Raw genomic sequence first — 15823 nt, forward strand, 5'->3', positions numbered from 1 at the left:
GAAGCGTGAGCTGACAAGTTTCTCACATTAAAAGATTCATTGGAAAGGGAAAAGAGGAGTAAATTAAAGATTCTCTGAAAGCGAGCTGATGGCAGTTCTTCATAAGAATATGTACAAAATAAACTTGTCTTTGAGTCAGTTCCAAAGCAATTTGTGAGAATATTGTTAGATATGTACAACAAAGATGGGAATATGTATCTAGTGCTAAGCGTCATACACCGAACCATCAGAGAAAGGTTCTTAAAGGTACAAACACAGTTCTGAGGCACAACAGTACCATATAGATAAATGCAAGCAGAAAGGCTGGTTTCACACTTGCGTTTTTGAACGCATGCGTTTTTTAAAAAAAACGCATGGTGCAAAAACGCATGTAAACGCATGTAAACGCTGCGTTTTTTAGATGCATGCGTTAAACGCGTGTGTCTAAAAAACGCAGCGTTTACACGCGTTTACATGCGTTTTTGCATGCGTTTGCGTTTTTTTGAACATTTTTCCAAAAAAAAAAAAAAAAAAAAAAGATAACCAGACACAACCAATGGGAATAGAGAGGGTGTATATGATTGTCTCTCAATATATAGACCCTAGGGGGACAGAAATTTTCAGAGCTTGCTACTGTTTCCGGTGTCACGATGGATTTTTCTATGGATAACTTTTATTTCAAACTGGAGTTCAGCTTCAAGATTTTCCTTGCCTGTGTTTTTGCTTGGGAGCAAGACCGAAACCGCCAAAGATGGAGAAGGAGACAGCGTCGGCGTTTTTGGAGGCACCCCATCATTGAAGTGCGTGAGAGCCGTGGAGCATATCACACGCTCTATGCGGAGCTGAATGCCAACCCGGAGAAATTCCAGGATTATACCAGAATGTCTCAAGATTCTTTCCGGGATTTACTGGCTCGTGTTGAAGGATCCATAAGGCGACAGGACACACGGCTCCGTAGAGCGATTCCACCTGAGGAACGTCTGTTAGTGACATTACGGTACGTTCGAAAACTAAACCAATGACCGTCAACTTTGTTGTTCTGACATGTTTTCTATGTTTGTTTTTTTTTTTTTTTTTTTAAAACACCATTAGAGCGGATTTTAAATTTTTTTGTTTTTGTTTCTTTTTCTTCTAGATTTCTTGCCACAGGAGAGAGTTTATCTTCCCTGCACTTCCAATACCGCCTTGGAATCTCAACCCTCTCCGGAATTGTTGTGGACACCTGTCGTGCGTTATGGAATGCACTCCGTGAGGAGTTTATACCCGTACCCACCGTGGACATGTGGCGGGAAATTTCAACTACATTTTTGAACGTGTGTGATTTCCCAAACTGTTTAGGGGCGGTGGATGGAAAGCACATCCGCATTGTCAAACCTGCCAGAACCGGATCTGAGTTTTATAATTATAAAAAATATTTTTCGGTAGTGCTTATGGCAATAGCGGATGCGGAGTGTCGCTTCATCGCCGTGGATATTGGAGCTTTTGGCCGTGGCAATGATTCCCAAACCTTCAAGAGCTCGGATATGGGCCGTCGGTTGTATGGCAACAATTTTAATTTTCCCCCTCCACAGCCTCTCCCCAACACTCAAGGCACACCGCTGCCATTTGTTATGGTTGGGGATGAGGCCTTCCAGATGTGTGAAAATCTCCTGAAGCCCTATTCTAGTAGGGACTTGGACCACACTAGAAGAATATTCAACTACAGACTGACCAGGGCCAGAAGAACCGTAGAGTGCAGCTTTGGCATTCTTGTTGCTAAATGGCGCATTCTTGCAACAGCCATCAATCTAAAAGTGGAAACAGTGGACGAGGTGGTCAAAGCCTGTGTGGTGCTACACAATTATATAATGGCTAAGGAGCGACCCCACATTGAACTTGATGAACCTGTTGCACACCCATTGCCTGATTTTCAGCATCACCCGATGCGGTCAACTGCAGCCGTTGGTCTTATGCGGGACCAATTTGCGGCCTATTTTGTGTCCGATATTGGACGTGTGTCATGGCAGGACAATGTTGTGTAAATGTCCTGTTGTATGTTTATGTTTACCAATTATTAAACACTGATACAAATTTTTCTAATTAATAAACTTTTTTGTGTTCACCATGTCTACTATCTTTTTCCTCTCTAAACAAAGGTTGACCAAAGATGGGCAGTAGATATGTATATCATATTTTGTAATCCAAAACCAGGAGTGGGTGATAGTTGTTGAGGTAATAAATTTTAATTTTTCATCGTAATTTACCTCTGTTGCACTCCCTATTTTGGTTTTCAAAGAATGATATAAACCACGGGCCCCATACTTATAATAATGGTACAAAATTTTTATTTATTAATTCTAATATTGTTGACGTCATTGCGTCAAGACTGTCACGGTCTCTATATCCATCAAGTCAAGTGTAAGCAATAATAAATTCATGATAAACATATACATGATCATGAATTCACAATTTCTGACACCTGGCCTGGTGAGCATAGATATGTAGAGTGTGAGAACAATTGTCCCATCTGTTTGACAACCATTGTCACATAATGTGCTATATAGAATATGGTGAATATACAAGGCAGTAATCAACTTAATCGGTCAGGTATATATTTTGACATCTGACCGGTTCAGTTGAGTTCTGAACTTGATTTCCACCATTTTATCTTTGTACAGTGACACTACACTAGGTACAAAAATAAGAGTATGGAAATAAATACTATTTTTTTGGCCAACTCATATCTGTATACTAAAGAAACACATATAGATGTTGTCTGGTATTTTATACTACTGGAGATATGTGTAGGCCAAAAGAATAAGTGTGTGACGAAGTTTATTGTTGTGTATTGAGAGCGGTGAAAGACACAATAAACCAAACATAATTGTTTCAAATAAACTTTTTTTTTATTGAGGAAAAAAAAAACAAATTTATTTTTTGGTACCGCGCCGGGTTGAACCACGCCGGCTTGGGGTTGAGTGACGTAACTGGGGGGTATTCAAAACTGAAGCCTGGCTCACCGTGGAGGAGGCAGAGGTGGCAGGAGAATGGGCAACAAAACTTGAAGGGTCTGGAAGTTCGGGGATGGGGCTTAAAACATGAGGGGCTTGAGACACACTGGAAGGTTGAGACACATCGGTAGGTGATGGGGGAGGAATAATCAAAGTTTTTTGTTTTTTATGCGTTTTGGCAGTTTTACGTTGGGTTTTCCGGGTTGGGGGAAGTCTTCTTGGGCTATGTTGTAAAGTGTGGGCGGGAGACACGTCAGGACCCATCTCCACACAGTCAGTCTCCATTGTGGAGCGCTCGGCAATGTCTGAGTCCAATGGGGGGAAAGATAAACTCCCGCCTGGGTCCTGGTGCCTCGTTGGGGGGGGGGAAACAAAAACCCTTCCAGGATCCTGGTGCCTCGTTGGGGGGGGGGAAACAAATCCCATACCATTGTCCTGCTGCATTGCTGGTGGGGGGGAACAGAAAGCCATGGATGGATCCTGCTGCATCAGGGTGGGTCCTGCCTGGAAAGGTATGGCTTGGTCGTGCTGCATCATGGGGGGCCCGGTGCGATACGCCATGGTTTGGTCCTGCTGCATCGGGGGGTGTCCTGCCCGGAAAGCAACTCCTCGGTCCTGCTGCATCGGGGTTGGTCCGGTCAGATATGCCAGGCCTCGGTCCTGCTGCATCGGGGTGGGTCCGGTCCGAAATGCCAGGCCTGGGTCCTGCTGCATCTGGGGTGGGCCGGTCCGATATTGCATGGATGGGTCCTGCTGCATCGGGAGGGTGCCGGGCCGATAAGCCACGCCAGGGTCCTGCGTCATCGTGGTGTCAGCGGAGGAGGTCCAAGCCGGAGCAGCGGTCGTCACGGTGGTGGCGGTGGGATGTCCAACAGCACTCGTCATCGTGTTGGCGCTGTAGTGGAGTACACCTGTAGAGGGAATAGAGGTGGCCGTGCAGTGGTATGCAGCAGAGGTAGGAATAGTGTTTACTTGTGACAGTGACGGCACAGTTGGATATGCCGCCACATTACGACTCTGACTCTGCTGCATAGCCTGCACAAAAGCAACATTGCAGGCCTGCATCACACTCAGCTGGAGATCAGGGCTAAGGTGTTCCGACATGCCCTCTAGGATTTGATTGAAAAAATGATGAACTGGCTTCTTGAGGTCGGCTTTCAATTGATCAACGCTTTTGGCGACATCCTGGATGCGGCAATTTAAGAGATTATGGGTCACATCCATTCTGTCACCTAAAGCCTTGATAGCTTCATGTAAAACCGAGCTCAAGTGTAAAAACTCGGGCATGAGGGACCTATCCGAAGCCCTCTGTCGCTGCCGGGATGAGCCCGCAAAAATGGGTGCAGCGAAAGAGGACTGCGAAAGGGGAAGACCTGATGGGCCAGCCCCCTGGTCTCCAGTGAGTGTGGAAGACCCACCTGGTGCTGCGCTGCTGGATGGCTGGGACGGGTCCGTGGCTGCCGGCTGAAGGACCGCTCCAGAACCTGTGGCAACAGTCGTGCAGTGTGTGCTGTGAAAAAAGAAAACAGAAAATTAATACCAAACTATAACAAGATGGTACATCCTGTGGAATTAAAAGTGACAGATTATGTCAATGCAATACAACCGGAGGCATGTGAGAAATACTTACGTTCTCATGAGAAGGACCGGTCTCAGGAAGGCCAACACACGGTGGTATTTGTAGAGCCGGTGCCTTGCTCCGGAACCACTAGCTGCACTCTTCTCTGCACGTAGGTCCTTGTTGAAGCGGTCCTTCATGGAACGCCAACGTGTCCTTACTTTCTCCACTGTGAAATAACAATAAAATATAATGGTCAGAATAAGGACTTTTGGCCGTGCTCTCGTGACTGTGTGTGATGACAGAAACTACGAAAAGTTTCTTTCATCACACACAGTCAAGAGAGCATGGCCAAGGTCTGTTGCTTCACACTACCGTGCAATACTTACCAAATGCATTACGGACCCGTGGCGGGGAATTCTCCCAGCCATCCCACAACGCTTGGGCCACCTCACTCCACAAACGACGGAGAACACTATTGACAGCGTGCTGTTGATCCCGGCTGTCCCACAACGGGACTCGCTCCTGGACCAGACTGATCAGCAGGTCATTATCAATCCGGTCTTCGTCCCGTTGTGAAACCTAAAATTAAAACAAAATCATTTAAGTTTGCTCAACCACATTTGGAAAAAATAAGACACGAAGATGAGAAAGGGCAGGAATATGAAAGACAACTTTCAGAAAAGGATGATATAAGAAATATGTATAGAAAAACAAGGGTACAGAAAGGAAGTTAAAAGAATATTACAATAAGGACAGTCTGCCTGGTATACATACCCGCTGCCGTCTTCCACCTGGACCTTGACTCCGCTGCTCAGTACCTCTCTGTCCCTCAGTTGAAGTGCTCTATAAAATTTTAAAAAAAAAATTGCCTCATGTGTCGATGTGACAGTCAATACTTACCAAGCTGACGGACAAAAAACATACCTCGCTCACGTGATCCACTTCTGATTGACGTGGCTGGAACTCCTCATCAGACGAGGAAACCGGAGAAGACATTCTGATGCGTGTTAAAAGAAAAAAAATAGAAGAAATTAGGACATGTAGATCCAAAAAATTGAAAATGAATGCATTGGCTAGGATATACTCACATTGCTCTGTGTCTTGTCCAAGAATGCGTCCGGGCAGGGTGCTGTCTTCTTTGGAGTCTGATGAGAAGTGACCAGAAACTTCCCCCCACCTTCCTTTTATAACCCTGCTGCTATGGGGGAGTCTTATCAGTGTCTAGACATCTTTATCTACACTTAATTCAATGGTGCCAAAAAAAACGCATGCGTCAAAAAAACGCATGCAAACGCATGTCAAAAAAAACGCATGCGTCCCCATTGACTCCAATGCATTTTTTTGTCCAAAAAAAACGCATGTAAACGCATGCGTTTTTTTGGGAAAAAAAAACGCCCCTCAAAATACTACAAGTTGCATTTTATTAAATGAACGCATGCAGTTAAAAAACGCATGCGTTCACAAACGCGTGCAAACGCGTACACCAAAAAACGCATGCGTTTTCAATGTTAAATATAGGGGGAAAAAACGCATGCGTTTTTTTGGTAAAAAACGCTGCAGACAAAAACGCAAGTGTGAAACCAGCCAAAGATCTATCAGCCAGGAATTCGTACACCCAATCCCCATATACTGTATATGTTACATGTTCAGCCCTTCAAATCTTCAAGTATCAAGAGCCCATTGCATTATGGGTTCCTTTAGTATATTACTGAGGATCACACTCATTCAAAAGGGTCACTAGCGCAGATGATGAAGGTGATCAGCAATATTACAGACCATCAATTATTACATAGAAATAGAAGATTTGCGGCACTCATCCAGAAAATTAGTGCACTTTATTCCAAATACTACAGGTATTATGTGTACCAGGGGTGCTGCTAGGGTCATAAAAGATCAGGGGTCCAAGCCCTAAAGTACATGTTTCCTCAAACAACAGTCCCACCACTTAAAAGAGGAACTATACATATATAATTACAGTATACCACAGTTGTTAACCTAAATGCACTATGCAAAAAACAATAAAACCAAAATTACTTCTATACAAGGTCAAAATAATACCGCTATACAATGCCCACTACCATCACCACTAAACAATGAGTACATAATATTATAATGTGACCATTGCATATACAGAACACACACTGTAGAAAGACCAATGATACCGCAATGTTACTAAATAAAACACACTCTATTGAAAAGGCTGATATTACCGACATATGGTGACCATGTAGTGGTAGATACTAGTGATGTGCGAGTGTGCTCGTTACTCGAGTTTTCCGAGCATGCTCGGGTGTTCTCCAATTATCTTGGGCGTGCTCGTATATTATGTTTTAGTCCCCGCAGCTGCTAGACAACCAGTACACATGCATGGATTGCCTGTTTGTTCGGGAGTCCCAACATGTATTCAGGCTTTCTAGCAGCCGCAAACCATGCAGCTGCGGTGACTCAAACATAACCTACGAGCACACCCAAAATACTCAGAGAACACCCGAGCATGCTCAAAAAACTCGAGTAATGAGTACACTCGCTCATCACTAGTAGATACCAGTACTGCCAACCATAGCACAGATATTACAGTACAGATATTTGCTCTACAGAATAGGGACTTACAGCTGACTTTCTTTCAGATGGAGTCATGTACTTTTCTAGTCTTTTTCAGTTTGTCCAGACCACCATAACAATTTCTTCCAGACAGATTTCGGCTGCAGAGATTACAATAAAGAAATATTTGACTTCTCACATTTGTAGCTCCGTCTCAATCTAACCCCAACCTGCACAACCTCCCCATCCTGATTGCTCTTCCAGTGTGTATTAGTGACCCAATACTTCAAAAATGATTACAATACTATGATTACCCCTCCACTTATTTATGCTACAAAGACAATGTGCCAATAAAGGGGGCCAATAAAAATAATAGCATCCCAAGAAAAGTAGTAAAGCCTGTGCTATCTAGCAAGTAATAATGCTAGCTATGCTCTTTTGAAAGTTATAGTATCCGAAGTGTCCTCTCTGTGCAACAAATACCCTTGAGAGTCCCCTTGGAAGATGGTCACCAAAGCTGCCTACACACTGTAGGATGGCCCACACAGCACTCTACCCACTGTATGATGGTCCTAACTCCATATGCACTGTATGATTGTCCCACAGCCAGCGTTGGACTGGAGCACCTTGGGCCCACCAGAGAAAATCATTCTTGGGGCCCACTATGTAGCTACATAGAAATAAATAAAAGACCACCAATTGTGTGGTAAAACATGCTAATATCACAGTATAATATAAGGTAGTACACGTCTTAGTTATGTAGCAGGGATTGGGGTAGCCCCCTCATAGAATATAATGTAGCCCCCCTCATAGAATGTAATGCAGCCCCCCATAGAATATAGTCAGCGTCGGACTGGAGCACCTAGGGCCCACCAGAGAAAATCATTCTTGGGGCCCACTATGTAGCTACATAGAAATAAATACAAGACCACCAGTTGTGTGGTAAAACACACTAAAATCAGGGTATAATATAATGTAGTACACGTCTTAATTTTGTAGCAGGGGTTGGGGTAACCCCCTCATAGAATATAATGTAGCCCCCCTCATAGAATATAATGTAGCCTCCATCATGGAATGTAATTTTGCCCCCCTCATGGAATATAATTCAGTCCCCTTCATGGAATACAATGCAGCCCCCCTCACAGAATATAAGGTAACCCCTCATAGAATATAGTGCAGCCCCCATCATAGGGTATAATGCAGCACCCCACAAAATATAATGCAACCCCCTCATAAGGTATAATGCAACCCCCCAAAAGAATATAATGTAGCACCCTCATATAGTATAATGCAGCCCCCCTCATATAGTATAATGCAGCCACTACACACAGAATATAATATAGCCCCCTCAGAGTATAATGCAACCCCCTCATAAGGTATAATAAAGCCCCCATAGAATATAATGCAGCCCCCCTCATATAGTATTATGTAGCCCCCAGAAAATAATGTAGCCCCCTGAGAGAATAATGCAGCCTCCACACAGAATATATTGCAGCCCCCCCACAGAATATAATGTGGCCCCCTCAAAGTATAACGCAGCTCCCCTCATAGGGTATAATGCAGCCCCCTTCCACCTCCATCATTGTCCTCATCACTACGTCCATCATTGCCTTCTCACCCACAATCCCTATCATTGCCTCCTCCCTCACCATCATTGTCCTTTCCACAACAACCAACATTGCCTTCTCCCCCACCATTCCCATCACTGCTCTCTCCATAACCCACATCATTGCCAATCTCCAATACACACACACACACACCACCACATACACTCACGCAGGCAGACAGAGACACAGCAACACTCACCTATCCAAACATTCCCCACAGTCGCAGCACATCCAGGAAGCACCATCTTCGGCGCCGGCAGCTTTCTCTCTGAATCAGCTGCATGCTGGATGATGACGTCATCCAGCTGTGCTGTGTGAGACAGGAAGCGCTGGGCAGCGGACAGGAAGCAGAATGGTATCAGATCCCTGCAGCTCCGCTTCGCTGCCAAGCTGCAGGGATTAGCCACCCTGCAGGGGCCCACCTCCGGGGCCCCAATGTAGCCGCTCTGGATTTACATGCGGGCAGTGTTAGACTCAGCCTGCGGCTAACACTGCCCACTATGTGAAATGCATACTCGCTCCTCTCCACACCCATGGGGGTGTGGGGAAGAATGAATATTCATTTCTCTTTAGCAGCAGGGACAGGCTCCTGTCTCCAGCTGCTGCTCAGCTGACATCGGGTAGGCCCCCTGACTCAGGGGCCCCATAGCTGCTGGGAGTGCCACTATTAGAGACACACCACTGGCTGAGGGCCCCTGGAGCAGTGGGGGCTCTAGGCAGCTGCTGGCCAGTATGCCAGCAGGTGACAGTGCCTGGGCCCACTAAAGAATCCTCCGGTTCTCTGGTGGGCCAGTCCGATCCTGAATATAATGCAGCCCCCATAGAATATAATGTAGCCCCCTCATAGGGTATAATGCAGCCCCCCTCATAGGGTATAATGCAGCTACCCCAGAATATAAAGCTGTCCCCCCTCATAGGGTACAATGCAGCCTCCCTCATAGGGTATAATGCAGCCCTCTCATAGGGTATAATGCAGCCTCCCCCCACAGAATACAATGCAGCCCCCCAATGAAGATAATGCAGCCCCATACAATATAATGTAGCCCCCTCATAGGGTATAATGTAGCCCCTCAGAAAATAATGCAACCCCCTCATTGGATATAATGCAGCCCCCTCATATAATATAATGCAGCTCCCCCACAGAATATAATATAGCCCCCTCAGAGTATAATGCAACCCCCTCATAATATATAATGCAGCCCCCAATAGAATATAATGTAGCTCCCTCACAGTATAATGCAGCCCCCTCATATGGTATAATGCAACCCCCCTCATAGGGTATATTGCAGCCACTTCAGAGTACCCCTCTCATAGGGTGTAATGCAGCCCCCCTCATAGGGTGTAATGCAGCCCCCCTCATAGGGTGTAATGCAGCCCCTCTCATAGGGTGTAATACAGCTCCCCACAGAATATATTATTTATTTATTATGCTTTGTTTATATAGCGCTATCTTATTCTGTAGCCCTTTGCATACATTATCATCACTGTCCCCAATGGGGCTCACAATCTAAATTCCTTATCAGTATGTCTTTGGAGTGTGGGAGGAAACTGGAGTACCTGGAGGAAACCCACACAAAGACGGGGAGAACATACAGACTCCTTGCAGATGTCCTTGGTGGGATTTGAATCCAGACACCAAACCATTTGGTGAAGCACTAATTCAGCATATGAATAAATGTATGCCTTTTCATATTTTCTATAATGACCAGAATTTATCAGATATTTACAATGGGTACGGAAAGTATTCAGACCCTTGGAAATTTTTCACTCTTTGTTTCATTGCAGCCATTTGGTAAATTCAAAAGTTCATTTTTTTTCTCATTAATGTACCCCATCTAGACTGAAAAAAAACAGAATGTAGTAATTTTTGCAAATTTATTAAAAAATAAAAACTGAAATATCATATGGTCATAAGTATTCAGACTCTTTGCTCAGTATAGAGTGGAAGCACCCGTTTGAGCTAGCAAAGCCATGAGTCTTCTTGGGAATTATTCAACAAGTTTTTCACACCTGGATTTAGGGATCCTCTGCCATTCTTCCTTGCAGATCCTCTCCAGTTCCGTCAGGTTGGATGGTGAATATTGGTGGACAGCCATTTTCAGGTCTCTCCAGAGATGCTCAATTGGTTTTAGGTCAGGGCTCTGGCTGGGCCAGTCAAGAATAGTCACAGAGTTGTTCTGAAGCCATTCCTTTGTGCTTAGGGTCATTGTCTTGTTGAAAGGTAAAAGTCTGAGGTCCAGAGCACTCAGGAAGAGGTTTTCATCCAGGATATCTCTGCACTTGGCCACATTCATGTTTCTTTTAATGACAACCAGTCATCCTGTCCCTGCAGCTGAAAAACACGATGATGCTGCCACCACCATGTTTCTCTGTTGAGTTTGTATTGGGCAGGTGATGAGCAGTGCCTGGTTTTCTCCACACATGCGGCTTAGAATTATCACCAAAAAGGTCTATCTTTGTCTCATCAGACCAGAGAATCTTATTTCTCATAGTCTGGGAGTCCTTCATGTGTTTTTTAGCAAACTCTATGGCTTTCATATGTCTTGCTCTGAGTAGACTCTTCTATTGGGCCACTCTGCAATAATGGCCCGACTGGTGGAGGGCTGCAGTGATAGTTGGATAGTTGACTTTGTGGAACTTTCTCCCATCTCCCTACTGCAGCTCTGGAGCTCAGCCACAATGATCTTGGGGTTCTTCTTTACCTCTCTTACCAAGGCTTTTCGTCCATGATTGCTCAGTTTACTGGATGGCCAGGTCTAGGAAGACTTATGGTGGTCCCAAACTTCCATTTAAGGATTAAGGAGGCCACTGTGCTCTTAGGAACCATGAGCATTGCAGAAATTCTGTTATAACCTTGGCCAGATCTGTTCCTTGCCACAATTCTGTCTCTGATTCTCATTTGGTCTGATATGCACTGTGAGCTATGAGGTCTTATATAGACAGGTGTGTGCCTTTCCAAATCAAGTCCTATCAATTTAATTAAACACAGCTGGACTCCAATGAAGGAGTAGAACCATCTCAAGGAGGATCACAAGGAAATGGACAGCATGTGACAAATATGAGTGTCTGAGCAAAGGGTCTGAACACTTATGACCTTGTGATATTTCAGTTTATATTTTTTAGTAAATTTGCAAACATTTCTACATTAGTTTTTTCAGTCAACATGGGGTGCAGAGCGTACATTAATGTGAAAAAAATGAACTTTTTTGAATTTACCAAATGGATGCAATGAAACAAAGTGAAAAACTTAAAGGGCTCTAAATACTTTCCGTACCCACTGTACACTGTGTGCAGAATTATTAGGCAAGTTGTATTTTGATCACATGATACTTTTTATACATGTTGTCCTACTCCAAACTGTTCAGGCTTGAGAGCCAACTACCAATTAAGTAAATCAGGTGATGTGCATCTCGGTAATGAGGAGAGGTGTTGTCTAATGACATCAAAACCCTATATAAGGTGTGCTTAATTATTAGGCAACTTCCTTTCCTTTGGCAAAATGGGTCAGAAGAGAAATTTGACGGGCTCTGAAAAGTCCAAAATTGTTAGATGTATTGAAGAGGAATGCAGCAGTCTTGAAATTGCCAAAACTTTTGCCAAGTGTTTCATGGCAAATAGCCAACAGGGTAGCAAGAAGCGTGCTGGGCAAAAAAGGCGCAAAATAACTGCTCATGAATTGAGGAAAATCAAGCGTGAAGCTGCCAAGTTGGGATTTGCCACCAGTTTTGCCATATTTCAGAGCTGCAACGTTACTGGAGTAACAAAAAGCACAAGGTGTGCGATACTCAGGGACATGGCCAAGGTAAGGAAGGCTGAAAAACGACCACATTTGAACAAGAAACATAAGATAAAACGTCCAGACAGGGCCAAGAAATATCTTAAGTATAGAAAATGTTTCAGCACAGCCTGCTAGGGAGGTGCACAAATATAGGTTCTCAAACCTTAATACGTGAAATAATTTATAATTGGCACACTCCAGAAATGTGATGCAAAGGGGAATATTTAACCCCTTTATGCCAGCTGACGGAATAGTACGTCAGCTGGCAGATCCCCTGCTTTAAGGTGGGCTCCGGCGGTGAGCCCACCTTAAAGCCGCAACATGTCAGCTGTTTTGTAAAGCTGATATGTGCACGCAATGAGCGCGAGTGGAATCGCGATCCACCCGCGCCCATTAACTAGTTAAATGCCGCCGTCAAGCGCTGACAGCGGCATTTAACTGGCGCTCCCGGCCACGCGGCCAGAAGTGTTCGCAACGCTGACCCCCGTCACATGATCGGGGGTCAGCGGTGCATTGCCATAACAACCAGAGGTCTCCTTGAGACCTCTATGGTTGTTGATGGCCGAATGCTTTGAGCGCCACCCTGTGGTCGGCGTTCAAAGTACACGACCATTTCTACTACATAGAGGTGATCTGTACTTCACCTCTATGTAGCAGAGGCGATCGTGTTGTGCATGCTTCTAGCCTTCTATGGAGGCTATTGAAGCATGCCAAAATTTAAAAAAAAAATTGTTTAAAAATATAAAAAGAATAAAAAATATATAAAAGTTGAAATCACCCCCCTTTCGCCCCAATCAAAATAAAAGAATAAAAAAAAAAATCAAACCTACACATATTTGGTATCGCCGCGTTCAGAATCGCCCGATTTATTAATAAAAACAAAGGATTAACCTGACCGCTAAATGGCATAGCGAGAAAAAAAATCAAAACGCCAAAATTATGTTTTTTTTGGTCGCCATGACATTGCATTAAAATGCAATAACAGGCGATCAAAAGAACGTATCTACACCAAAATGGTATCATTAAAAACATCAGCTTGGCACGCAAAAAATAAGCCCTCACCTGACCCCAGATCACGAAATATGGAGACGCTACGGGTATCGGAAAATCGCGCAATTTTTTTTTTTTCAAACTTTGGCATTTTTTTCCACCACTTAGATAAAAAATAACCTAGACATGTTAGATGTCTATGAACTCGTAATGACTTGGAGAATCATAATGGCAGGTTAGTTTTAGCATTTTGTGAACCTAGCAAAAAAGCCAAAAAAAAACAAGTGCGAGATTGCACTTTTTTTGCAATTTCATCACACTTGGAATTTTTTTCCCGTTTTCTGTTACATGGCATGGTAAAACAAATGGTATCGTTCAAAAGTACATCTCGTCCTGCAAAAAATAAGCCCTCACATGGCCATATTGACGGAAAAATTAAAAAGTTATGGTTCTGGGAAGGAGGGGAGCGAAAAACGAAAAAGAAAAAACGGAAAAAGCTCCGGGGGTGAAGGGGATAATGTACATACAGTAGTCACAAACGTTTCGGTCCGCGTGGACCTTCATCAGTGTGCTACAGGGACAAAAACCAATATATAATATGCATAAACATAGATACAAAGGGAAAAACATAAGAAACAAAATAAAGAAACTAAAATTATATACATCAGGGAGAACAAAAAGGTCATATTTATTATTTAAATACAATCATATAAGAATACCTGCAACATAGAGAGCTGAATAAATGGAGCTTAAATGAATATTGCAGGACCTTGTAAGGCCACGAAGCTCATATGGACAGGAGTGCAATGTAGCTTTATTGGAGGTGTGCAGAGAGATACGTAGGTTTTGGAGTATAGTAGGTAAATGACAACATACCTAGATATATAGCTGAGGTGATGTGAACCATATAATGGGCCCCAATACAGTTAGTTTGCATCTGAGGAGAAAACAGGGAGTGATGCAATAACTAAGTGATCGGTAACAATAGGTTGGGAGGGCCAGGACTAGTACATACCAACTGGAGAGTGTTGAGGAAAACACTAAATGATGTGGCAGTCTGTAGAAAGATATAGCGATTGTAAGTAACAGTGCTTATATCGCATGTATGTGACATGTCGTGCCCTGTGCAACAAAAGACTTACCCAGCTGTTGAAGGAAAGGAAAAAGGTGCGCAGAGGACTGGTGCAGCTACGCGGCATCCACCGCAAGTAGACTGTGCATAGGTGAGTGTCTGCAGGCTCTATAAAGCAGCGGTGAAATGTGTGCTAGGACCTGCGTGTGTGAGCCGGAAGGGGTAAAGCCACAGTGTCGTGCACGTCACATGATCACGCGGGCGGTGCCCAGTGCATACCACGGAGAGTAATGGAAGTGGAGGTGTGTTCCAAAGCAGAGATTGAGTGCTGTTGATCTCAGTGCAGTGCCAGTCGCGTGATGTCACAAGGCGTGGCTACAATCAAAAGGGGCGGCTCTGTAGAGAAGAAATAATAGATTAATCTCTAGCAAGGCACAAGCTTGACAAAATGGGAAAACATTACGAGCAGTCATAAAATGGCGCTAATTCATTGAGGACAGCCATAGTATATATCGAGAACAGCAACATCACGGCACATTATATAGTTATGGTAAAGCTGACGGCACATCACACATTATGGGCAGTCATAAAAAGGCGATCATACGTTAAAGAAATACCGGACGGCCATGGTATATATTGAAAACAGCAGCATGATGGCACATCATACAGTTATGATAAAACTGACAGCACATCATACTAAAATGGTAAAGCTGGAAAACCAACAGTAAGACCAGATAAATGGAGTGGGTAATAAGAATAAATACACAGGGACAGTAGATGATACGGATAACAGAGTATAAATAATCACATGAATGATTGCAAATCATAGTCTTTGTTCAGTCCTTTAGGGCTTAGGGTATTGAGTTCATGGATCCAATATGCCTCTCTCCGATTGAGAATAAGGATCCTATTTCCTCCTCGACGTGGAGGTGTTACTTGTTCTATGATTTGAAACTTAAGTTGAGATACATTGTAATTTTTCTCGGCAAAATGAGCAGGTATGGGGAGTAAAAGATTTTGGCATCTAATTGTCGATTTATGTTTTGATATTCGGTCTTTGACTGATTGAGTTGTCTCGCCCACGTACAACAGGCCGCAGGGGCACTTGATCAAATATACGGCAAAGTTGGTATCACAAGTGAAGAAATTATCAATGTGGTATCGTCTGCCAGTGTCTGGATGGTGGATGGTATCACCTTTGAGTACATTATTGCACTGGTTACAGTTCAAGCAGGGGAATGTCCCTGTCTTGGGGCTGCTCAAAAAACGTTGTGTATATGGTGGGCGTGAGGGACCAATGTCTGC

The 15823-nt window shown here is 43.9% G+C and overlaps 1 protein-coding gene across 1 annotated transcript; it reads right to left on the minus strand.

Annotated features, from left to right (window-relative positions):
- Window positions 1-204: 204 nt before the first annotated feature.
- LOC143817737 (uncharacterized) lies at window positions 205-6038 on the minus strand. Its single transcript, XM_077299224.1, has 6 exons — window positions 5455-6038; window positions 5305-5373; window positions 4917-5109; window positions 4600-4756; window positions 4040-4479; window positions 205-239 (listed from the first exon to the last, which is right to left on the minus strand). The coding sequence occupies exons 1-6, from the start codon at window positions 5524-5526 to the stop codon at window positions 205-207; spliced, it is 966 nt and encodes a 321-aa protein (XP_077155339.1). The 5' UTR covers window positions 5527-6038.
- Between the last annotated feature and the right edge of the window lie 9785 nt (window positions 6039-15823).

This window comes from Ranitomeya variabilis, chromosome 3, assembly GCF_051348905.1.
Source record: "Ranitomeya variabilis isolate aRanVar5 chromosome 3, aRanVar5.hap1, whole genome shotgun sequence".
NCBI classification, from domain to species: Eukaryota; Metazoa; Chordata; class Amphibia; order Anura; family Dendrobatidae; genus Ranitomeya; species Ranitomeya variabilis.

Excerpts from the sequence above, each read along its gene's own strand:
- LOC143817737 (XM_077299224.1), bottom strand. The coding sequence starts at position 5,526 with ATGTCTTCTCCGGTTTCCTCGTCTGATGAGGAGTTCCAGCCACGTCAA. Across the intron at positions 4,480-4,599 it reads CCGGTCCTTCTCATGAGAAC|CACACACTGCACGACTGTTG; the intron begins GTAAGTATTTCT and ends CTTTTTTCACAG. Across the intron at positions 240-4,039 it reads TAGCCCTGATCTCCAGCTGA|AACCTTTCTCTGATGGTTCG; the intron begins GTGTGATGCAGG and ends TGTACCTTTAAG.